The 26,079-nt window shown below is 40.1% G+C and overlaps 1 protein-coding gene across 1 annotated transcript in view; it reads left to right on the top strand.

Annotated features, from left to right (window-relative positions):
* Positions 1-179: 179 nt before the first annotated feature.
* The window catches only part of LACTB2 (lactamase beta 2), a 33,247-nt gene continuing 7,347 nt past the window's right edge, over positions 180-26,079 (top strand). Inside the window, exons 1-5 of the mRNA XM_081501762.1 lie at positions 180-375; positions 5,499-5,662; positions 11,173-11,299; positions 22,335-22,513; positions 25,569-25,717. Coding sequence (XP_081357888.1) covers positions 254-375; positions 5,499-5,662; positions 11,173-11,299; positions 22,335-22,513; positions 25,569-25,717 — 741 coding nt within the window. The 5' untranslated portion in view covers positions 180-253. The remainder of the gene's footprint in view (positions 376-5,498; positions 5,663-11,172; positions 11,300-22,334; positions 22,514-25,568; positions 25,718-26,079) is intronic.

Genomic DNA, 26,079 nt, shown 5'->3' on the forward strand with positions numbered 1-26,079 from the left:
CTGGGCTCGCGCGTCAACACGTGATCTCCGGCCCCGCCCACAGCGCCGGGAGGGGGCTGATTTTCCCCGGCCCTCCCACTTTGCTCGTGCTGATCCACGTGACCTCTGTCCCCGCCCCCGGCACAGCTACGGGTCAACGCCCCACTCCACTCGCGCGGCGTCAGGTGACCGCCGGCCCCGCCCCCGGCCTTGTTGCTGATTCCGGGCTTGGGCGGTCCCGCCTGCTCCGCGGCGCCGAGCGGTGGAAGAGGAGATGGCTGCCACCTTGCAGAGCATAGAACGGCTGTCCAGTCGGGTGATTCGCATCCTGGGCTGTAACCCGGGTCCCATGACCCTGCAGGGCACCAACACCTACCTGGTGGGGACCGGCCCCAGGTAAACGTTTCTCCACCCCCGCCATCACACACACCGGCCCGCGTGACGCACGGAGCTGGGGCTGCGGGGACTGCTCGCGGCGGGCGGAGAGGCTGTGCGCCCGCATCCTGCACCGTGGGTCCTGCCCCAGCCCACCCCGACTCGGACACCCTCTCCCCTAAATCACGACCTCCCGGGGTAGTCAACTGTCTTAACTTACAAATGACTAAGGAAAAATGGACACGTTTCCTGTTTTCGAGACCCAGTTTACTTTGATTTTGAAAGCCAGAGTGAGGTTGTTTAAGCTGTTGAGACACTAGGATCGCTTGGAGTTAAGAATCCAGGAATGCGTTTACTTTCCTCACCTGACTTTCACTGGTGTTTGGCCCTGAGTTTGACTTCCGTTCGCAAAAGCGAGTGGTTCTATTGAGGCCTTTTTCTTAACTCGCTGGCAGAGAGAGCAGGATTTCGTTGCTTCAGATTGCTCGAGTCTGGGAAAAAGCTAGCTTGGGGAAAGAAGAGCTAACTAACTTTGTTTCTTGTTACTGTTGTGTGGCCTTATTTTAAATATTTTTAACTATTTTAAATTATTCTGCGAGTGGAATAACCTGTCTGTATTTCCAAGATTTTTATTTTGTTCAGACGCATTCTGTTTTAGTGGTATCATGCAGAAACGGGGACATGTCATTTACTGCTCAAAAGTGCATTGAGCAATCTTACTCTAAATAATAAAAATTGAAAATAAGATATAATTTATCTTGAGCCCAGAATTTAATTATTCAGTCTGGACGCGTTCATTAGTTAAATTCAGTCACTCAGTCGTGGCCGACTCTTTATGACCCCATGGACTGCAGTACGCCAGGCTTCCCTGTCCATCACCAACTCTGGAAGCCTGCTCAAACTCGCGTCCATCGTGTCAGTGAGCCCATCCAACCATCTCATCCTCTGTCGTCCCCTTCTCCTCCCGCCTTCAATCTTTCCCAACATCAGGATCTTTTCCAATAAGTCGGTTCTTCGCATCAGGTGACCAAAGTATTGGAGCTTCAGCATCAGTCCTTCCAATGAGTATTCAGGGTCGATTTCCTTTAGGATTGACTGGTTTAATCGCATTGCTGTCTAAGGGACTCTCAAGAGTCTTCTCCAACACCACAGTTGAAAAGCATCAATTCTTTGGTGCTCAGCTTTCTTTATGGTCCAGCTCTCACATCCTTACATGACTACTGGAAAAACTATTGCTTTGACTAGACGGACCTTTGTTGGCAACGTAATGTTTCTGCTTTTTAATTTGCTGTCTTAGTTGGTCATAGCTTTCCTCCAAGGAGCAAGTGTCTTTTAATTTCATGGCTGCAGTCACCATCTGCAGTGATTTTGGAGCCCCCAAAAATAAAGTCTCTCACTGTTTCCATTGTTTCCCCATCTGTTTGCCATGAACTAGACGTGTTACAATTAGTAAAATATAGTTGATTACTAAACAGTTAAATAAGTATAGTTTATTGGGTTTTCATTTGAAGTATCCACTATATTTGCCTTTTTCTGGTAAATCACAATTTTAGAAGCAGCAGCTTGGAGAATCTGGAAGTATTGACCATCCAGCCGAAAGCGAAAAGTTGAGTCCGGGATAAACGACACAGAGTCAGAGCTTTAAGCTGCCTCCGGGGTCTAGGGTGAACAGAAAATTAAGCAAAAAAAAAAAAAAAAATACCTGACACCTAGCATAGAGTCGGGGTTGGCTTAGATTCACTCACCCCAGGAAGTCCATAGGTATGCTCTTCGCTTTTCAGTGTGTCATCTTAAATGAGTTCTGAAGTCAGTACCTAAGATGAAAATTGCATGTAGTCAAAATTATCCTGGAAAGTCTCTCAGGAAAACACAATATAGAAGATTAGTGTACTGTCTCTCACTAAGTTCAACACAACCTGTTTTTCCTCCAGCGATGAAACAGATGGCTGGCTCTGTTTGAAAACCAGATGAAGTTGGCGGGGGTTGGGGACGATGTTGTATGAAAAATCCATACTGTATCTTTAAACACTAGAATCACACTCAGCGTGGCAAAGTGCTGGTGCTAAAAGACGTGAGGAACCTGAAACTGATTGAGGGAAGAACAGATTCACTGTCTTGAATGTCGCACTGCTTAGACCACTATGAACGGCCAGTGGAATCACTCACAGATGAGAGTGAAAGAGATGATGTTGAGCCCATGCAGCTGAGCTATGATAAGTTAATGTGCAGGTGCTGCTGCTCAGCTGTATAAAGTAGATGTTAGGTGGCTAGAAATGAATAGTAATTGGGTCCAAGTGATTCTGATAAGTGATATCCATCTGTTCCACTGAGATCACTGGTGGCTCCTGTATTACTATACCCGGTGGCATTTTACCATTCCCATCTTATTTGAACTTCAGTATCTTTTGACGCTGTGGACCACTCCCTGATTTATTGACACCGCCTTCTCCTGGTTTGCTCTCACCTCTCTAGCTACTCTACTCTCTAGCAATCTCCTTTATAGAATCATCCTCTTTACCAGATATTTTAAGCTTTTGAGTTCCTCACGAGACAGTCCTACTCTTTGTTCTGTTCTCATTATTATATTCTCTACCCAGGGGATTTTGACTACTTCCTGGGCTTCACCTGTTGTATTCATTAATAACTCCCGAATTTATAGCTCCAGTGTAGACAAATCCAGGTTTCATCTTCAGACAAGGGTAGCCAACTGCTTTTTTATACCTCTAATTGGATACCTCAAAGCCACTCCAAACTACCTGTCTTCTTCCAGTTGTCTGAATCTTGGTAAACAGAACCATCCCCATATATAATCAAAGTTAGTACTTAAGTACCCTCCTTGACCATTTTTCTTTGCTTCCTGCACACACATATCCAAGCCATTATAAAGATCTCAACATTTCCACTGCTGTTAACCTGTCCAAGCCAGTACAACTCTTGCTTAGGCTTTTAAAATAGTCTCTCACTGGCCTCTCTGGATCTACTTTTGTCCCTGTTCAATCCATTCTTCCCCGTGTAACCAAAGTAGTAGTGTATGGTTTTTATTTTTGTGTTTTGGTCACTTATCCTGCAGCAGGCTAGCCTGACGTATTCTATTCACTGGCTGATTGCAGGGTTCCAGTGGAATGAGAGAAAGTATGTAAAGATCTAGAGGTGAAGGCTTTCAAATGGCAAGCCATCACTTTCATGTCAGTCCATTGGCCATAGGAAAACCCAGTGTACATCCATACTCAAAGGATGAGGAAACAGACCCTAGTCCTTGATGGGAGGAACTTCAAAGTGACATTTCAAGAGACATTGTTATATGTAGGTGAAAAGTGAAACTTCTTTTTTTCCTTGCAGTATGCTTAATAAAATGAAGTCCTGTTTGTAAAGTATTAATACAACGTAGTCTTGATTAAGTTGCTCTTTAATAAAACACTTCTGGTGTTTTTTTTAATTTTTGGAGACATAGTATTTCTTACTGTTCTAAATGGGATTTGTTTAAAAGATAAAAAAGAAAGCTTTCATTCATTCATAGTAGAAAAGTGCCTAAGTGCCTGCAGTGTTTCAGGTCGTGTGTTGGTGTCCTGTGAACTTGGCAGAAATAGTACACCCATAACAATAGGTTTGTTTTCCCTTGGCTTAGACTTGTAGATACCATAAGTCATCAGATAGCTCCCAAAATTAATATATAATTCAATATTTGATGAGACCAGTGAAGAGTAAGTCTAGGATAGTATAATTAAAGGTTTTAATCCAGTCATCACTGTCAAGAGAAGTTTCCAGTGTGGCAATTCAGTCAACATCAGAAGTCACAGAAGAGATGTCATTAACATATAAACTCAGGGTGTTTTTCCAGGGCAAGATGGGTTTTTGCCTTGCAAGACAAGCATAGCACATTTTTGATGTTAAAAAAAATAAAAATGTAAAAAAAACAAGAAAAGCATAGCACACAGTAGATCATTCATAAACAGTGAGGAATTAATGCACAAATGAATAACTGAGACTTTTCATCAAGACGAATCCTCTCTCCCCCAGCCTCAACTTGGGAGGGATTCCTGTGAAACGGCATGAATTTAAGAAGTTGGTGAATTGGTTCTGGAGGAGGAAAAATGTCACCCGTATTTCTTCAAAAGAACTTCAGAGAGAAAGACTGTTTCCTGCATGGAACAGTGCTGTTCCATCGCTCAGTCGTGTCTGACTGTTTGCAGCCCTGTGAACTACAGCACACCAGGCTTCCCTCTCCTTCACCATCTCCCGGAGTTTGCTCAAACTCATGTCCGTTGAGTCAATGATGCCATCCAACCATCTCATCATCTGTTGCCCCCTTCTGCCCTCAGTCTTTCCCAGCATCAGAGTCTTTTCCAGTGAGTCGGCTCTTTGCATCAGGTGCAAAAGTATTGGAGCCTCAGCATCAGTCCTTCCAGTGAATATTCAGGTTGATAAAACAGGGAGGAAGGGCAAACAAAGCAGGAGGGTTCAGAACCACAAGCAGAAAAAGTAAGTTGTCTGAGTAAAGGAAGGAAACAGGCTCAAACATCCCCCACCCCCACCCCTTGCTCCCCTGCTGCCCTCACTTTCACATACAGAAACCCTAGTACTCCATTTTGTATATAGTGCAGAAGGCTAAATTTCCTTAGGGAAACCGCTGAATCAGCTTCTTCCCTATTGCTCAGACATTTGAGAATGCTGTAAAAAATCTCAAGAGCAGAGAGAATAAAAATGCGTATTCTGGCACCAGAATATCTGGGTTTGAATGTTGGTTCTGCTATTTCTTTGCCAAGTAACCTTGGCCCAGTTACTTAATTTCTGGATATAATAATGAAAAGCCTACCTTCAGAGTTTGCTACAAGGAATACTGTTGTAAAAACATATAAGATCCTTGGAACTGTGCCTTATTTCTTTTTATTTCTTTTAAATGCTATGTAAGTGTTCAATATCATTGCTATTATTCCTTGTTGAGACTCACATTTAGCTTTAAGTTTTTTCAAAGGATCTTCTTAAGGTGAGATAATTATAGTTAAGCTTATGTGCATCTGGTTTTCAAGCACTTTGGAAGCAAGGCAATTTATGCAGTTTCTTACACGTACTGTAAATTATCTGTGAGAGAAATATATTGATACTGTGTGTTCTGATTGTGTGATTATCTTCCATTTAATTTTCAGGAGGATCCTCATTGACACTGGAGAACCATCAATCCCAGAATATATCAGCTGTTTAAAGCAGGCTCTGACGGAATTTAACACAGCCATCCAGGAAATCGTAGTGACCCATTGGCACCGTGATCATACTGGAGGCATAGGAGATATTTGTAAAAGCATCAGTAATGGTAAACAGAAAATATTCATTAAGCTCATTGAAGAAAACTGTGTTTTCAGGATGATTTAATTCAGTTAACAGCTAAGTAAGCTAGTAAACCATTTACTGAATACTCCATAATTAAATGGTACTTTCAGAAACGACTGTAACTTGAAAACTAGCCCCAGTTTTGACAAAAGAGGAAAGAAAAGTCCCATTTTCTACCTCTGATCTCTTTTACCTGGTATTTTTCCCCGTTGCCCAGTAACAAAGGTCAGTTTTAATTTAGTTTGTGTGACGCTTACTATTTATATTAAATACTAAGCAGCTACTGTTGAATGTTTACTGTGTGCCCCGCACTGTGCCGATCACGTGGCCTGAGTACTGGGCAGTGGGTGTGTTCTTATCCATATGTCTTCCAGAGCATAAGACAATCACCGTGATAAACTGAACTACTGGCGAAGGAGTGTCAAACTGGTAATTCTCTGTCTCTGAAACGTCTTAAGTACTGACACTTTACCATCTTTCTCCTCCCACCATCACACACAGTTTGACCCATCCATCCATTTCTTTACCAAACACTGGAGTGACTGCTATATGCAGGTACTATTCTTGACACAAGGAACCTAGCAGTGAACAAAACATGGAGCTTTATTCTCACAGGGAAGGTAAATGGTAAAGGAATCATAGATCAGATGGTGACAGGTACTACAAAGAAAAGTAAAAGCAAGGGGAGAAAGGGTAAAGGGTAAAGCAAAGGAGGGCAGTGGCAGAGGTATCCAGGGTGGAGGGAGAGGCAGTGAGCCGTACAGTGTCTGAGAGCAGGGCTTACCTGGCTGAGGGCATTGCAGGGCCAGAGATACTGGAACAGGACTGTGCTTGGCCTGTCCAAGGCACTGGAAAGACAAGGAAGTTGAGAAAGTTCATTCACACAAGGGATGCACGTAGCATTCAACTAGTATTATTTGTATTACTGTCTTTTTAGGCCTTGAGACTAATTAGGACACCAAGATATCCTCAGGCCCAGCACCAATATCACCAGGCTGCCAGTTGTGAAAACCTGTCTAACCTGACCATCTTACCTTCTCACTTTCTTTCTTCCAATCCAAGGGGACTGTCCACCGCAGGAAATTATTCTTTTTCAGTCTGACCTGTCCTCACCTTTCTTTCTCTTGTCCATCATTAAATTTTGCAAATTAAAAATCTATACTGAGGACCCTTAATTACTTCTGGTCAGTTCTTTTAACGTGAGGGTCAGGGTGATGAATTAAAATGCTTATGGCCCCCTTTTTCTCCTTCATGAATTAGCTTTATTGAGCTTGAATTCACATACATAAAATGTACCCATTTGAAGTGTATAGTTTGGCAAACACTGATGTGACACTCCAATCAAGACAACTCCACCACCCCAAAAAGAGATCTGCCAATGGCCCTTTGCAATGACTCCCCCTCCACCCTCAACAGCCACACATCTGCTTCGTTTTGCCATAGGTTAGTTTTGTCTGTGTTCTGAAGTTTCCTATAATGCAAGAATACAGAACCACTCTTTGTCTGGCTTCTCTCACACCACATCTTGTTTCTGAGATTCACCTGTGTTTCATGCATCAGTAGTTTGTCCCTTTCTTATTGCCAAATAGTAACTCATGGTAGGAATATACCACCATCTGTGTGTATCCATTCACCTATTAATGGCCATCTGACCCACTTTCTTCAAACATGAAAATTGGTTTGCGTTCCCTACAAAATAATATTTATTTAATTAACTAGTATGTTGATTTAAAGAGAGAAATTTGACACAGCTTTATAGCCACGAAAACTTTAGTGCTTATTTGAGACGTGGCTCGTGTTTCATTCTGAACTTGGTGGAAAGTAGACCAGCTACTTGCAGACCTTGAGTTGCTCAGCACTAAAATTGTTCAGAGGTGACTTTCAGGGTCTCCTCCCCAAAGTTCCATATATTTCTTCATTCTCTCAGTCGTTAATCACTATCGTTTTTGTTCCATTTCACTTTTTTTGTTCCATATTTTAATTATTAGCTTAAATTTTCTTATAATTTTGTTTAGCTGTTAGCGTGGCAGAAAGTTTTCAGCTACTTTACAGTGCTAGTAACCTATGTTTCTAACAGGCCACACCAAAATTATGAATGCCATTTATAAGATTTTTGTGGGCAGATAAGTTAATGGCTCAGTTGTGTCCGACTCTTTACGACCCCATGGACTGCAGCCCACCAGGCTCCTCTGTCCATGAGGATTCTCCAGGCAAGAATATTGGAGTGGGTTGCCATGCCCTACCCGAGGAGATCTTCCCAACCCAGGGATCGAACCTGGGTCTCTAGCGTTCTTGGCGGATTCTTTACCGTCTGAGCCACCAGGGAAGACCGCCTCTTAAGCAACCTGCTTACAAAATTTAAAATACCATCAGTATGTGATTTGGGAACTCCTAGTGGCTTACAGGGAGAAGGCAATGGCACCCTGCTCCAGTACTCTTGCCTGGAAAATCCCGTGGACAGAGGAGCCTGGTAGGCTACAGTCCATGGGGTCGTTGAGAGTCGGACACGACTGAGCGACTTCACTTTGACTTTTCACTTTCATGCACTGGAGAAGGAAATGGCAACCCACTCCAGTGTTCTTGCCTGGAGAATCCCAGGGACGGGGGAGCCTAGTGGGCTGCCGTCTATGGGGTTGCACAGAGTCGGACACGACTGAAGCGACTTAGCAGCAGCAGCAGTGGCTTACAGGGAGCCAGAATTTTACCAGACATGAGAACTCGATGGCCTCGGGCTGTCTGAGTGTTTTGGTTTGGTTTGGGGTAAATCTTATAAAATGTATTTTGTTATAATAATTATTTTGCAGCTGAAGTTGGGCCTTTGCCATGTGTTTAACATCCAAGTCCTAGGAGTCAAACAGTTGCTTCCTGCTTTTCAAGTAGAATGTGTTTTTATTAGAAAGTATTATATATGAGCAATATCACATGCTTGTATCAGCTTAAATAATTAGCATCAACAATGATGTTATAACCCATAAACCTTAACAAATGACTGTGGGTTTCCTCCTGTTTAAATAATTATATGATAGAGACAGAAAGCAGATAAGTTGTTGCCAAGAGCAGGGAGAAGGAAAGAATAAGGAGTGGGTACCATTGAGTACGAAGGTTGGAAAATGTTCTAAAATTTTATAGTGCTTACGGTGTATAGTTCTTTGAATATACTTAAAAAAAACAAACCTAACAACAATAGTGAGTTGCACATTTCAAAAGGGTCACGTTTATAGTATGTGAATTCCATCTCAATAATACTATGATTGCTTTCAGCATGCCCTTCTTCATCTTGCCTGTATAGATTGCTGTTGTGAATAGGATATGTGTTTTCAAATTTGCATATAATTTTATGATATGGACTTTTTTATCATATGACATTTGTTTTGTAATTTTGAGATAGTTGTGAGTTTTTTGGAAGGGTTGTCTGCCAAAGATCTCATAACTAGAGATATAATATCTCCACTGCTTCACTGAAAGGCAAAATTGTGTAGATTACAAAATAAAAACAAAAAAGCCTCACTATCTCACTCTAGAATGAAGACAGCCTTATTGTGTAATGTCAGTTCCCAGTATGATAACATACTATTTTATGCTTCTGCCTCTTAAGGTGCAAAGTAATAGAGTTTGGAGCTGAGAAGAGGGAAGGTCTAGTTGCTGTTGTTTTATTTTCTTTTTATTATATTCGCAATATTTCTGTCTCCTCCCTACCAGCCAGATTTCTGTCCTTTGTCAGTTTTCCTCAGAATGTTTTTTTCTCCTTCCATATTTCCACTGATACCACCCTAGCCCTGATGCTCACTGTCTTTTAGCTGGTTTATTGCAGTCACCACCTGCCCCAGTCTTTCTGATCTCTCCCCCTGCAGTCTCCCCACCTACAGCCATCATACTCATCTACCTGTTAACACTATTTCATTTTCTTACTAAAGAGTGTACAGTAGCCACATACAGTAAAGTTTAAATCCTTCTGTTTGTGAAGGGCACTTTAAGGCCCTCCATGATCTGAGCTCATCTTACTTACCCCACTTTCCCTCCACATTTCCCAGCCAGTGTTTTGCTTTAGACAAGTAAGCAGCGTCATGTTTGGCACATGAGCAGAGCTCATCCTTGTTTCTATGCCTTTACTAACACCATTCCCCACAAGTCTTTCTCTGAACCTTTTCCCATCCTACTCATCCTGTAAGTCACACCTCAGTTCTGTCGTGTCTATGAACCCCTTCCTAACTGTCGCTCCTTTCTCTAAACACTTGTTGCTTTTATTAGCTGCATTGTCCATTTAGTATCTCGATGAAATAGGCCTGAGTATAGTCCTCTAATTATTGCCTGTTTACGTTTTATTTCCCCAACTATGACAGTTTTTAAGCACTCTGGGATCATGGTGCTTGTATTCACTATACATGATATACTGGTTATATGATTGCCCACTCAGCTGTTGATTGGTTAAGTAATTGATTGTGTCAGGGAGGGTACTATGGTTTACATTGATTTTAATGTTTTCATATCTCAGCCCTGGGTTTGGGGCTTCCTTTCAGCATTCACAGAAAGAACCTTATGCTCTCAACCTTTTATTATTAAGTTCTGCCATGATGCCATATTTCTTTTACTTTATGTTAGGCACTTAGATTGGAGAAGGAAATGGCAACCCACTCCAGTATGCTTGCTTAGAGAATCCTGTGGACAGAGGAGCCTGGTGGGCTGCCATCTATGGGATTGCACAGAGTTGGACACGACTGAAGCGACTTAGCAGCAGCAGGCACTTAGATAGAAAAAAGTTCCTGGGTTCTTTACTGCTGCTCCTTAAACACCTACTTTTTTTAAAAAAAATTTTTTTTATATCAGAGTGTAGTTGATTTACAACGTTGTGTTAGTTTCAGGTGTACAACAGAGTAATTCACTTATGCATGCATTCTTATCCTACTCTTTGTAACCCGATGGACTATAGTCCCCCCCCCAGGCTCCTCTGTCCGTGGGATTCTTCAGGCAAGAATACTGGGGTGGCTTGCCATTTCCTTCTCTAGGGGATCTTATAGATAGATAGATAGATAGATAGATAGGGGATCTTAAGATAGATAGACAGACATAAATATATATGTACATATATCTATTATTTTTCAGATTCTTTTCCTATATAGGTTATTACAGAGCTTTGAGTAGAGTTCCTTGTGCTATACAGTAGTCGGTACCCATCTTGATCTCAAAGCTAGCTGAGACTGTGAAGTGCTATTTCCAAATTTTGTATAAAAATAAGAGTGACTAGAAAAACATAAAGGCTTTTATGTAGACCTGGAAGGGCATGATAGAATAAAAATCTCTTTGTTAAGGTGGGAAAAAACAGTTACCATCTCAGAGGTATGCTGCTGTAATTCATCCCAATTTCTGTTGCCTCTTACTGTTAATATACTTTGCAGCCACTCTCAAGTGTCTGTGGCTCTGTGGAAGTTGATCTTGTAAAAGGCTGAATTATCACTTAAAATGTGACTTCATATATTTTACATGTTTTGTGACTAGACACTACCTATTGCGTTAAAAAACTCCCACGGAATCCTGAGAGAAAAGAAATTATAGGCAATGGAGAGCAACAGTATATTTATGTGAAAGATGGAGATATAATTAAGACTGAAGGTGCCACACTAAGGTAAGTCAATGTCCTTGAGCTGGGGAAGGCAGGATGGGGATCTACGTCTATGTGTTATAAAAGCGGGAGAAGGGAGATTTCATCACATTTGTTTGTCTGAGTGCAAATACCTCAGGAAGGATACAGAAGATGTGCTGACATTGGTTTCTCTGGGAAGAGAAAATAGGTTGCTTGATAAGCAGAGGAAAAGACTTTTCACTCTATCTACCTTTATAAAATTGTTTATTTGAATTAATTGAGGACCTTTTTTAATAACTCAAATTTAAATTTTAAAAAATGGAGTAGCTTCCTGCTAGGGTGATTTAGGAATCTTCCCGTTAGGTAAATTCAGGGCTCGCTCATGCTCTCGCTTCCAAAGGTTGACCCATCCCTAAAGTAAACACATTTCAGGCCAGACTCATCTCTCCTGAGATCTGTCAGAGGGATTCAAAAGGGTATTTCTGACTCAATTTTAAAGCTGAACTAATTCTGGTTTTCTCTCCCCTACAAACTCTACTTGCTGTCCGACTTCACAATAGTTACTTTTCTTAGTACTTCATAGAATTTTTTTTTCCCCTGAGATAGAAGCTGACTCCTCTTCACTCTTCTCGTTCCCCCTTCTCCCCTCCCCACCCTCGCCTGCTGCATTTAATCAGGGTAGTTTTTAACCTCAGAAATATTTGGCAGTGCAGCCTCTTTTTCTGCTTGTGCACAACCACTACCTCTTACTCAGTCTTCATGTCTGCAGACTCCCTGCGTTCTAATCTACCCTTCATACCCTGTGTCACCTGAAACATAGAATAGCGCTCCCTGCACACAAGATAATGTTTGTTCCCCTAATGTCACAGTCTGCTCCACAGGTTCCTGGTCTTCGCTGTCATCACTGCCCTCATAGGCACAGTTACAAGGACATTCTGTGCATCTGTGCCTTGGCTCGTACCATCCCCTGTACCAGGCATCGCCCCTTCTCGTCAACTTGTCTCCCTGACAGATTCTTATCTGTTCATTCTTCAAACCTAATCCACCCATTATTTAGTTTAAGAACCCTTTCTGGGCAAAATTCATTGCTCTTTCCACTAACTTTTCTATAACCTTTACTGTTTTGTCATAGCATATATTAAATTTTAAGTTTTTTTGTACGTAAGTACTTCAGGTAATCAACTCCTTAGCTTCACTAATTAATATTAGTTAATTCTAGTTGCTGTGGTCAACCAACCCAGAAATGGGTAATGGCTAAAACATGGAAGAAGTTTACTTCTCAGTCACAGAAAGTCCAAAAGTGGGTAGTGATTAGTGAGGGGCCCTCCTGCAAGTGAGGTTTCAAGCTCCTTCCATCTTGTGATTCCATTACCCTCAGTCCTTTCTTTCAAGGTCGCCATGCTCACCTCCCTCAACCCAGCAGGTGGAAAAGGAGGTATTGCAAGCACTTGGACAGAAAAGGCAATTTGCAGACTCTGAAAAGAATGGTTTTCCAAATGAGTCGTTCTCAATTAAAAAAAAAAAAACACTGGGTCTTTTCATAAATGCATTTTATTGTGATTATTCATAGGATTGTCTGTAAGATATGATACACACCAACACTGTTTTTTCCACAGTGGTTTGATTTACATGTATTATGGTTCAGCTAACATCCATCATCTCATATAGATAAAAAGAAATGAAAGAAGAATAAAAAGAAAAAAAGAACAATTTTCTCCTTATGATGAGTACTCGGGATTTATTCTAACAGCTTTTTTATAGATCATACAGCAGTGTTTAGTCATCTTGTTGTACATTGTATGCCTTGTATTTATCTTATAATTGGAAATTTGTACCTTTAACTACCTTTCCTCCATTTCTCCCTCCCCTCACCCTCCACCTCTGGTAACTGCATGCCTGATCTCTTTTTCTATGAGTTTGGTGCATTTTTTATTTTTATTTTTTTTAAGATTCCACGTACAAGTGAGATCATGTAGTATTTGTCTTTCTCTGTCTGACTTATTTTACTTAGCATAATGCCTTCAAGGTCCATCTACATTGTCCCAAATGGTAGGATTTCCTCATTTGTTATGGCTGAATAATACTGCATTGTGTGTATATGTGTGTGTGTGTATCTCACAACTTTTTTATCCATTTAGCCATCAGTGGCCACTTAGGTTGTTTCCATGTTTTGGCTATTGTAAATAACACTGCTGTGAACATTGGGCTACGGATATTTTTTGAAGTTAGTGTTTTCATTTCCTGGGAGTGGAATTGCTGATGATAGGTAGTTCTATTTTTAATTTTTTGAGAGTTCTCCATATTGTTTTCTGTAGTGGCTGTATCAATTTACAGTCCTGCCAGTAATGCACAAGCGTTTCCTTTTTTGCGCACACACACAGCAGCACTTCGTATCTCTTGTGTTGTTGATGATGGCCATTCTGACAGGCATGAGGTGACATCTTATTTTGGTTTTAATCTGGATTTCCCCAATAACTAATAATGTTGAACACTTTTTCATGTCCCTGCTGGTCTTTCATCTGTATTCTTTGGAAAGATGTCTATTCAAGTTTTTGGTCATTTTTTTTATTGGATTTTTTGGCTGTTCAGCTGTATGAGTTTCTTATGTATTTTGGATATTAACTCCTTATCAGATATATGGTTTGCAAATGTTTTCCCATTCTGTAGAGTGTCTTCACATATTTTTATATTTGCTAGAAATATAGCTACTGGAATCATTTTCATATAACATGAATACTTTCATTAACAGGTGGCAGCAGGTTTAATCAGACCAGAGATGATTTCTAACATCTCTTTAATAACTTGACATTGGTTCAACTATAAAATTGTAATTGTTTGCAATATATAAAGCATACACTTAGAAACTATAAAAGCATAATAGTTCTTAATGTCAGTTCTTAATGCCTCTCAAAAGTAATTGCTCCCATTACACTAGTAGCTTATGTTCTTGTACCTTACGTCTATTACACTTTTAGCAAAAATTTTTATAAGGATTTGATTTTTTTTTTGGTAAGGGAGAAATCATTCTAAGTTATACTTGTTTCTGTTTTCCTGTTGTTCAGTGGCTAAGTCATGTCTGACTCTTTGCAGCCCCTTGGACTGTAGCATGCCAGGCTTCCTTGTCTTTCACTGTCTCCTACAGTTTGCTCAACTCACGTGCATTGAGTCGGTGATGCCACCCAACCATCTCACCCTCTGTTGCCCCCTTCTCCTTCTACCTTCAATCTTTCTCAGCCTCAAGGTCTTTTCCAATGGGTTGACTTTTCATGTCAAGTCGCCAAAATGTTGGAGCTTTCAGCTTCAGCATCAGTCCTTCTAATGAATATTCAGAATTGATTTCCTTTAGGATTGACCGATTCAATCTCCTTACTGTCTAAGGGACTCTCAAGAGTCTTCCCCAGCACAACAGTTCAGAAGTATCAGTTCTTCACAGCACTCGGCCTTCTTTATGATCCAACTCTCATATCCATACAGGACTACTGGAAAAACTATAGCTTTGACTGTACGGACCTTTGTTGGCAAAGTGATGTCTCTTCTTTTTAGTACATTGTCTGGATTTGTCATAGCTTTTCTTCCAGGGAGCAAGTGTCTTTCAATTTCATAACTGTGGTCACCATCCACAGTGATTCTGGAGCCCAAGGAAATAAAATCTGCCACTGTTCCCACTTTTCCTCATCATTAGCCATGAAGTGATGGGACTGGATACCATGATCTTAGTTTTTTGAATGTTGAGTTTTAAGCCAGCTTTTTCACTCTCCTCTCAAACTCGCATCAAGAGGCTCTTTGTTCCTTCTCATTCTAAGCCATTAGAGTGGTATCATCTCAGTTAGTCAGTTAGTTCAGTCACTCAGTGGTGTCCAACTCTTTGCAACCCCATGAACTGCAACACATCAGACTTCCTTGTCCATCACCAACTCCCGAAGCTTACTCAGACTCATGTCCATCAAGTTGGTGATGCCATCTAACCATCTCATCTTCTGTAGTCCCCTTCTCCTGCCTTCAATCTTTCCCAGCATCAGGGTCTTTTTCCATTGAGTCAGTTCTTCATATCAGGTGGCCAGAGTATTGGAGTTTCAGCTTCAGTATCAGCCCTTCCAATGAATATTCAGGACTGATTTCCTTTAGGATGGACTGGTTGGATCTCTTTGCAGTCCAAGGGACTCTCAAGAGTCTTCTCCAACACCACAGTTCAGAAGCATCAATTCTTCGGCACTCAGCTTTCTTTACAGTCCAACTCTCAGATCCATACATGACTACTGGAAAAACCATAGCTTTGACTAGATGGACCTTTGTGGTAAAGTAATGACTCTGCTTTTTAATATGCTGTCTAGGTTGGTCATAGCTTTTCTTCCAAGGAGCAAGTGTCTTTAATTTCACAGCTGAAGTCACCATCTGCAGTGATTTCTGAGCCAAAAAAAATAAAGTCTCTCACTGTTTCCATTGTTACCCCATCTGTTTACCATGAAGTGATGGAACCAGATGCCATGATCTTAAGTTTTTTGAATGGTGAGTTTTAAGCCAATTTCTTTACTCTCCTCTTTCACTTTCATGAAGAGGCTCTTTAGTTCTTCACTTTCTGCCATAACGGTGCTGTCATCTGCGTATCTGAGGTTATTGATATTTCTCCCAGCAGTCTTGATTCCAGCTTGTGCTTCATCCAGCCCGGCATTTTGCATGATGTACTCTGCATGTAAGTTAAATAAATAGGATGACAATATACAGCCTTGATGTACTCCTTTCCTGATTTGAAACCAGTCAGTTTTTTCATGTCCAGTTCTAACTGTTGCTTCTTGACCTGCATACAGATTTCTCAGGAGGCAGGTAAGGTGGTCTGCTATTCTCATCTCTTTAAGAATTTTCCACAGTTTATTGTGATCCACACAGTTAAAGGCTTTGGCGTAGTGAATAAAGCAAAAGTAGATGTTTTTCTGGAACTCGCGCTTCTTCGATGATCCAGCAGGTGTTGGCAGTTTGATTTCTGGTTCCTCTGCCTTTTTCTAAATCCATCTTGAACATCTGGAAGTTTAGGGTTCATGTACTGTTGAAGCCTGGCTTGGAGAATTTTGAGCATTACTTTGCTAGCGTGTGAGATGAGTTCAATTGTGCAATAGTTTGAACATTCTTTGGTATTGCCTTTCTTTGAGATTGGGATGAAAACTGACCTTTTCCAGTCTTGTGGCCACTGCTGAGTTTTCCAGATTTGCTGGCATATTGAGTGCAGCACTTTAACAGCATCATCTGTTGGGATTTGAAATAAATAGCTCAACTGGAATTCCATCACCTCCACTAGCTTTGTTCATAGTGATGCTTCCTAAGGCCCACTTGACTTCACATTCCAGGATGTCTGGCTCTAGGTGAGTGATCACACCATCATTATTATCTGGGTCATGACGATTTTTTTGTATAGTTCTTCTGTGTATTCTTGCCACCTCTTAATATCTTCTGCTTCTGTTAGGTCCATACCATTTCTGTTCTTTATTGTACTCATCTTTGCATGAAATGTTCCCTTGGTATCTCTAATTTTCTTGAAGAGATCTCTAGTCTTTCCCATTCTATTGTTTTCCTCTATTTCATTGCATTGATCACTGAGGAAGGCTTTCTTATCTCCTTGCTATTCTTTGGAACTCTGCATTTAAATGGGTATATCTCCTTTTCTCCTTTGCCTTTAGCTTCTCTTCTTTTCTCAGCTACTTGTAAGGCCTCCTCAGACAACCATTTTTCCTTTTTGCATTTCTTTTCCTTGGAGATTGTCTTGATCACTGCCTCCTGTACAATGTCAGGAACCTCCGTCCATAGTTCTTCAGGCACTCTGTCTATCAGATCTAATCCCTTGAATCTACTTGTCACTTCCACTGTATAATCATAAGAGATTTGATTTAGGACATATCAGAATGGTCTAGTGGTTTTCCCTACTTTCTTCAATTTAAGTCTGAATTTGGCGATGAGGAGTTCATGATCTGAGCCACAGTCAGCTCCTCGTCTTGTTTTTGCTGACCGTATAGAGCTTCTCCATCTTTTAGCTGCAGAGAATATAATCAATCTGATTTCGGTATTGACCATCTGGTGGTGTCTATGTGTAGAGCCGTCTCTTGTGTTGTTGGAGGAGGGTGTTTGCTATGACCAGTTTGTTCTCTTGGCAGAACTCTGTTAGCCTTTGACCTGCTGCATTTTGTACTCTAAGGCCAAACTTGCCTGTTACTACAGGTAGCTCTTGACTTCCTACTTTTGCATTCCAGTCTCCTATAATTAAGAGGGCATCTTTTTTAGGTGTTAGTTCTAGAAGGTCTTGTAGGTCTTCATAGAACCATTCAGCTTCAGCTTCTTCAGCATTACTGGTCAGGGTATAGACTTGGATTACAGTGATATTGAATGGTTTGCCTTGGAAACGAACAGAGATCATTCTGTCATTTTTGAGATTGCATCCAAGTACTGCATTTTGGACTCATTTGTTGACATCTGATTATTATTAATGCCGTTAGAGTTGTGTCAGTTTTCTTAAATACTGTTACGATTTGAATTTTGTCATCTTTGCAATGTCTAGGGCAGTGGTCTTACTAGTTTTCTCCATAGCTTTATTATTATTTTCAGTGATCTTATAATATTGAAACACCCTTGCATTTTTGGTAAACTTTATTTGATCACTATGTTATTTTTAAATTTGCTTTTGCATTCTATTTGTTAATACTGGGTTGACCAAAAAGGTCATTCAAGTTTTTCCATAGCAGCTTATGAGGAAAACCCAAACAAACTTTTTGGATAACCTAATATTTTGGTTAAGATTTTTATAATACTATTTATTAATGAGATTGGGTAGTTAGTTTTCTTTTTGTGCAACTTTATCAGGTTTGGCAGTCATAAGTTTTCCTTCTTTACCTATGCTCTGGCACAGATGATAGTGAAACTGTCAGACTTTTAAATGTTTATTAGAGTTAGTCCATAAAAATACTGAGCCTTTAGTTGCTAATAGTTACACATCTTGTTAGTGAAGCTTCATTGTTGCTTACTAGTAATATGGTTCTGTGAGTTAAGCTTAAATAAGACATATAATTTAAGCTTATTTGTGTTTTTATAGATTCTCTTTTTAATTCGAGATTAGCCTGGAAAATCCCATGGATGAAGGATCCTGGTAGGCTAAAGTCCATGGGGTTGCTAAGAGTCGGACACGACTAAGCAACTTCACTTCACTTCACTTCAGACTTTAAAAAGTACTGTAATCTAACGTATTTTGTTAAAAGAAGGTTTATCTGCCTGTGCATGCTCAGTCGCTTCAGTCATGTCCAGCTCTTTGCAAACCTATGAACTGTAGCCCGCCAGGCTCCTCTGTCCATGGGATTCTTCAGGCAAGAATACTTAAGTGGGCTGCCATGCCCTCCTTTAGGGGATCTTCCTGACTCAGGGATCGAACCCAAGTCTCATGTCTCCTGCATTGGCAGGCAGATTCTACCACTGGTGCCACCTAGGAAGCCCAGAAGAAGGTTACTCATCAAAACTTGCTAGAATCTAAAAACCAAACTTGAAAATATGTTTATTAGATCATTAGGTAGGTTTTTCAAGGTCTTGAAGCAGAGAGGAATGCAGAATTAGCTTCAGTAGTGTAGATTTTTGGGGCCAGACAGACAGACACACACACAAAAAATTCAGGCACATGACATACATAATTAGCAAAAGGGGTGAAAATGGACACCTCTAGGGAGAAAAAATGAAAGAGGGTGGAGCAGTGACAATAACAATATTCTTGAAGGACTGTTTGATCCTTTGCTGCGTCTTGACTTTCCCACTTAGTTTTTTTTTTTTTAATTAATTTCCCACTCTGAAAAAAATTAAGAGTTAGTTTTCCCACTTCTCTTATTTATGGGCTCCATTCCTATCTGCCAGTCTTCTGGGGTCATAATTTTGGTTAGCTCAGTATTCAATGTTAACCTTACTAGGACTATAGATAGTATTTACAGCTGAACCATGTAGTAAACTGTGCTTAATTTTCCTTTCCTGCTTTCCTGCAGTTAATAATTATTTTGATACTTAAATAGTTTTCTATATACTTATCATTAATTCAACTCCAGTTATATAAATGTTCTCTTAGAATGTTTAAATATATCTGGGATTCTCACGCTTCCATGTTCTGGATGAACCTCCCTCAGAGCCTCCTAACTTGCTGTCCTGGACAGGTCTCTTCCAGGCTGACTCTATGATCCTCCCAGAATTCCCTTCATGCTCACATGGGGCTTCCCCTTGCCTCCCGCCAGTCTTGTATCACGCCTCCTGTACCCCATAATTTTCTTTCTTGATACTCCTGTTTTGGTGGAGCCCATCTCCAATAGCTTTCTGAGGAAGTGCATTTTTAAGACCTTTCATATCTAAGAATGTCTTTGTTTAATCCAGCTTGATTTGAAGTGCACTTTATAAATTCCAAGTCGAAAATCTTTTTTCCTTCTTGGTTTCATATGCAAGATTTCGTTGCCTTCTAGTTAATACAGTATTGAGATTGAGAAATCTGAAACCTTTCAGATTGCTGAACTTTTTTGACCACCTGTTTGTTTTCTTTTTTTCTTTCTTTTTTTTTCTTCTTCACTATGTTCTGGAAATTCCCAGTGGTATACCTTGGAGGAAGTTTATAATGTTGGATCCTTGAGAAGCCTTTTCAGTCTGGAAACGTGTCCTTCAGTTCTCACAATTTTCTGAAGTTGTTCACTGATGTTTTCTCTAATCTCTTTTGTCCTGTTTCATTTATTAAAACCCCTCCTATTTTGTTAGAATGCTTAGACTCATCCCCTAACTTTATTTTTTTCCTCCTGTTTTCTGTCTTTTTTGCCTTTTTGCTGTACTTTCTGGGAGGTTTTTATCAGCTTTATCTCCTAATCCTATTTTTCCCTTTCTCTTCTCACATTTTTAGCTTTCAGGAGATCTTTTTGCCCCCTAAATGCTCCCTTCATACTATTCTTTCTTGTTTCATCGTTACAATGTCGTATCTCTCCTAGGACATTAGTGGGGCTGTTTTTCTTTGTGGCTGTGGAGGGGAGGTTTGTGTGTGTTTTTGTTTTTGTTGGAAATTTTCTTCCTCGTAATTTGTGGCCTCCTAATTATTTTGCTTGTTTTTATTTGCTTTCTTCAGTTGGAAAGGCTTTCTTCAGATGTCTGGTGATCTGGTATTTACCAATGTCTTCTAAAGGTGCATGCATGCTAAGTCGCTTCAGTCGTGTAACACTCTTTGTGACTCCACGGACTGTAGCTCACCATGCTCCTCTGTCCATGGAGATTCTCCCAGCAAGAACACTGGAGTGGATTGCCATGCCCTCCTCCAGGATGTCTTCTAAGGGAGATGACAGCTATTTGGGAGCTCTGAAAACATAAGACGGCTCCTGTAGGTTGTGCACCACACTGTGGCATCATCTAGATGAATTGTTTAGTTGGGAAACTTCCAACATAGGAATCTTTCTTCCTGAGCTGGGAGTGTTTCCCAGCAAAGACTCTTATCTTCATGAAGAAGAAAGGCCTGGCTGCCAGCATTTTAGGAGCTGAGTGTGAAGCTGAGTGTGGAAAGAAGGCTTGGGGATCCATGTGTATTCACGTGGTCTTCCTGCTTTTAGAACAGTGTCGCTACCTCTGTCAGTGCCTATGTTTCATCCTCGTTGAAGTTTCCCTCGTTGAAGATTAAATCTCCAGTCTTTTCCTTTAGTGGGGTTGGGGTGCTTGTCAGGTTGCTCCAAACAAGAGGGGAATCTGAAGACCTGAATGTTTGTTAAATACACTCTCAATCAATCCTTCTTCCTTTAGCCTCCGCTCCCCGCTTCACCCTCTACTTACTTCTAAATTCCTGGCATCCCACGTCCAGAGACTGGCGACTTCGGCAGTGTGAATCTGGTTGGATCTCAGCTTTCACCTCTGCCAGCTTAGATGTCAGTTTTTCTCTCATCTAATAAGTCATTTCTCACTCATGTGTCTTCTTTTAGCTTCTAGAATTCTAATGATATGGTCCATTCTCCTCACTCCTGTGAGGAGTGCAATTATTCACATATCCCTTTATGGTAATTTTGTTGATGTTTTAGGAGGAAAAGAAGAGATGCAGGTGTTCAACCTAGTCTTAACCAGAAACACACTCTCAATTCCTATACAATAAATGCAAATATATCTGCCCTATCTTCCCGCCAAAAAATCCATTATTGAGAAAAATTATTTAAAGTATTCCAGGCACATAAAATGCAATACTATTTAGAATAGGCAAAGAGAAGGACTTCCTTGGCAGTCCAGTAGTTAAGACTCCATGCCTCCACTGCAGAGGGCATGGGTTTGATCCTTGGTCAGGGAGCTAAGATCCCTCATGCTGCGTTGAGTGGCTGAAAAAGTAAAATTAATTAATTTTTTAAAAATAAAACCAAAACAGAGCTCTGTTTTCACAGCCAAAAAGTAAAGTATTTTGAAAAGAGGTAAGGCTAATTAACCTCTCAAGCTAAATAAAACATAATTTAAATCTTATTCCACCAGACATTTTTTTTTTGCTATCTCCTGTGATTTCGTTATCTAAAATAGAAAATGGAGAGGTTAATAGTACCCACCCCATTACTAGTAGGAAGGATTAAGTGTATAATGCTTGTAAATTCCTGAAGTCAGTGCCTGACACATGGAAAGAAATACATTGATATTAGCTAATACTGAGTGCTAAGCACTGGGACTATAAAGATGAGAATAAGACAGGAGTCCTGCCTTTCAGAGTTCATAGCCTTGGGATGTAGAATGGTAAACAAGAAAACAAAGTGAAATCTGCAGTAATTCAAAGTACAGGAGTAATAACAGAAAAAAATGACCACAGGAGAGGGTTGCCTGTGTGTGGCTGAGCAATCAAGTACTCTGCAGAACAAATTATTTAGACTTAGTTCCTTAACTGGTTTATTATTGGTATGGTCATAAACCTTCATGTAGGGGATTCCCTGGCAGTCCAGTGGTTAAGACTCCACTCTTTTTAGAAAATGCATTGACATCATTTATTTGTGTCTTGTCCATAAAGAAGGAGAGAATAATTTAGTCTCAAAATTTCTCCTAAGCCTACGAGTTCCAACTGTTAACTATTTCTTCTTTCAACTAGAGTTATATACACACCTGGCCACACTGATGATCATATGGCCCTAGTCTTAGAAGAAGAAAATGCTCTGTTTTCTGGAGATTGCATCCTAGGGGAAGGAACAACCGTATTTGAAGACCTCTACGATTATATGAACTCCCTGAAAGAGTTATTAAAAATCAAAGCTAAAGTTATATATCCAGGTGGGTCATTCTTTTAATCTAGCAAATCATTTGTTTCAAATGATGAGAAAGATTTCCTTTTGGTTTGTCTGTGTGTGTCTTCAGCCTTGAAGAGATACATATAAATTGCTTCTTTCTAAATTACATCTGTAAGTCTTGTCTAGCAATACAATTGAAAAGAAGACTGAGAGTTGTACTGATAATTTTTTTAAAGACAGGGTTATTTTTTAATATCTACCCAGCTGTTAACAGAACTCTTAAACAAAGGAAATAAACTTATTGGGACCAGAAAATGTTTTCATTTCATGAGCTATCTTTAGTTTTGTTCACTTGATTCCTATTGTGGACTGCATTTAAACCATGTAACCAAGTAACCTTTGACCTCTGAGCTTTAGTTTTTTAACTCACACTATGGAAATCAGTGGGGCTTCCCAGATGGCACTAGGGGTAAAGAACCCGCCTACCAATACAGGAAACTAAGAGATGTGGGTTTGGTCCCTGGGTCAGAAAGATCCCCTGGAAAAGGAAATGGCAACCCTCTCCAGTGTTCTTGTCTGGAAAGTCCCATGGACGGGGGAACCTGGCAGGCTATGGTCCATAGGGTTGCAAAGAGAAGGACACAACTGAAGTAACAAGCATGCATGCATGCATTCATGGAAATCAATATTCTTCATACTAACTGTGAAACTGTACATTTATTTCAGTTCCTCAGAAAAAAAAAACAACCTGTTATTAGTATATCAGCTATCACTGCCCTGCTCTACAGTATGAATCTCCCCTCCCTCCTAAAACCTAAGAAAGATACAGGACCCAGCAGAAGGCCCAGAAGGGAAAAGAAACTCAATTACTGACTCCTTTAAGTCCTTCTAACTTGTTCCTAGCCAGAGAGCCATGAAAAGATCTGTAAATACAATGTCTTCAATACCTTCATATTCTCATGGGTTCCCACTGCTGAGGGGTGGGAAACATAGAGTTGGTGGGATTAGGCATTTGGATTAATGTTACGACAGCAAAGAGGCAGAGGCTGACAACTGTTCTGAAAGAAAAGAGAGTAGATGTTTGATGCACTCACATTGGAGCAAAGCTAATGAGAGGGTGCCTGGTACAGGCTCTTGGAATGTTGGCTTTAGTGAATCCAGTGAACTGGCTTATTGGTACAGCAGGAGCCCATATGTCAATGGCATTCCATAGCCATAGCTACTACATATTAAAGCCTGCTACCCTACCTGCCAGGTACAGTGTAGGGACCTTCACAAAGTTGTCTTCACAAAAACTCAGTGAAGCAGATAGCTGAAGAAATAAGCTCTGAGATTCAGAGACTTTCACAGCCATACAGCTAGTAAATGGTAGGTAGTATGATAAAGCCTGAGCTCTTTACATAACAGGTCAGTCTACTTTTGGTTCTTGTTGCTCTTCAGTTGCTAAGTCATGGACCTCATAGACTGTAGCCTGCCAGGCTCCTCTGTCCATGGGATTTCCCAGGCAAGAATACTACAATGAGTTGCCATTTCCTTTTCCAGAGGATCTTCTTGACCCAGGTATCGAACCCACAACCCCTACATTGGCAGGTAGATTCATTACCACTGAGCCACCAAGGAAGCACCTACTCCTGGTGATTGTTCTCAAATATCTTTAAAAAACCTCTCTTGCAGATTTGTGTAATACATTCATTTTCACTGTTTTAAGAGCAAGTACATTTCATTATGACTTTATCTCAGCTAACAACATTTCTGAACTGCTACATAAGACGCAAAGTTCTCCTGTGGTCCTTGTGAATTTTTAATAGCTCTTCATCACTTCCGTGAAGTTACTTTATATATTCCACTTTGCAATCTTTGATAAGCATAGTAGTTAAAAACACAGAGTGGGTAAAAGCACCTGAGTCAGAATCCCAGCTCCACTTAGCTATGTAACTGCAGGCAGATTATTTACCCTTCCTATGCCTCAGTTTATGCTGTTCAAAGGGGAGAATAAATATACGTACTTCATGGGATTCTTGTAAGAATAAAGTGTATCAAACATTTAGAGCAGTATCTGGCAAATAAACTCAACATTAAAAAAGAAGACTAAGATCACGGTATCCAGTCCCATTACTTCATGGCAAATATTGGGAAAACAGTAGAAGCAGTGACAGACTTTTTATTTTCTTGGGCTCCAAAATCACTGTGGACAGTGACTGAAGCCATGAAATTTAAAAGACACTTGCTCCTTGAAAGCTATGACAAATCTAGACAGTGGATTAAAAAGCAGAGACAAAGAGCAGAGACATCATTTTGCCAACAAAGGTCCATATAGTTAAAGCTATGGTTTTTCTAGTAGTCATGTAAAGATGTGAGAGTTGGACCATAAAGAAGGCTGAGTGCCATGAAGAATTGATGCTTTTGAATTGTGCTAGAAAAGACTCTTAAGAGTCCCTTGGACAGCAAGGAGATCAAACCAGTCAATCCTAAAGGAAATCAACCCTGAATATTCATTGAAGGATTGTTGCTTAAGCTGAAGTTCCAACACTTTGGCCACCTGTTGGAAAGAGCTTACTCATTAGAAAAGACGATGATGCTGGGAAAGATTGAAGGTAAAAGTAGAAAGGGAGCAGCAGAGGATGAGATGGTTGGGTGGCATCACTGATTCAAGCATATGAATTTGAGCAAACTCGGGGAGGTAGTGGAGGACGTAGGAGCCTGACATGCTACAGTCCACGGGATTGCAAAGAGTTGGACACAGTGACTGAACAACTGGCAAATAATGAACACTGTTAATATTACCTGTTGTTACTGTTGTGGTTACTATTTTTATTGTTAATTTTATGTTATCTTTTAATTGTTACTTTTCTTTTTTCTAATGAACAATGTAATATTTTATATAGATATTGACATAATTCTCTAATAGTTTTTGGCTTGGTATGTAATTTTTAAATCTCTTATTACCTGTATAGTTTTCCAAATAATTCTCACTTGTATATTTAGTATGCCTTTCCAGTATACTGTATGAAATATTTTTTAAATAGAGTGAATTAACTTCAGTTGTACTTAAAAATTTTTATTTGGTTGAAATAATTTTTATAATTATTCTGATTCAGGACATGGCCCAGTCATCCATAATGCCGAAGCTAAAATTCTACAATACATTTCTCACAGAAACATCCAAGAACAGCAGATTCTTACAGTATTTCATGAGAACTTTGAAAAGTCATTCACAGCAATGGAACTTGTAAAAAGTATTTACAAGGTAATTTTTGTTTATCTGATTTGTACATAGCCACAATTTTAATAGAAGAATATATTCACTAGACTATTAATGTGGTAAACTCATCACATCTTAGAGCAGAATGAGTCTGTTAATTTTTTAAGTAATATTAGTCACTTGTATAGATTTGAGATCATCAAATCTCAAGTTTCTAGAACTGCAGAAGTTGATAAACACTGGCCCACAGAATAACCCTTCTGAGCCATTACTAAGCCTTTTATACTTCATTCTGTAGGAGATCATTGCCAACAGCCTGGTGATGAGGCTTTGTTATGATTTATGTTTTACTTGGAGAAGGGAATGGCAACCAACTCCAGTATTCTTGCCTGGAAAATTCCATGGTC

The sequence above is a fragment of the Giraffa tippelskirchi genome, chromosome 6, assembly GCF_054371585.1.
Source record: "Giraffa tippelskirchi isolate mGirTip1 chromosome 6, T2T-mGirTip1v1.2.pri, whole genome shotgun sequence".
Lineage (NCBI taxonomy): Eukaryota > Metazoa > Chordata > Mammalia > Artiodactyla > Giraffidae > Giraffa > Giraffa tippelskirchi.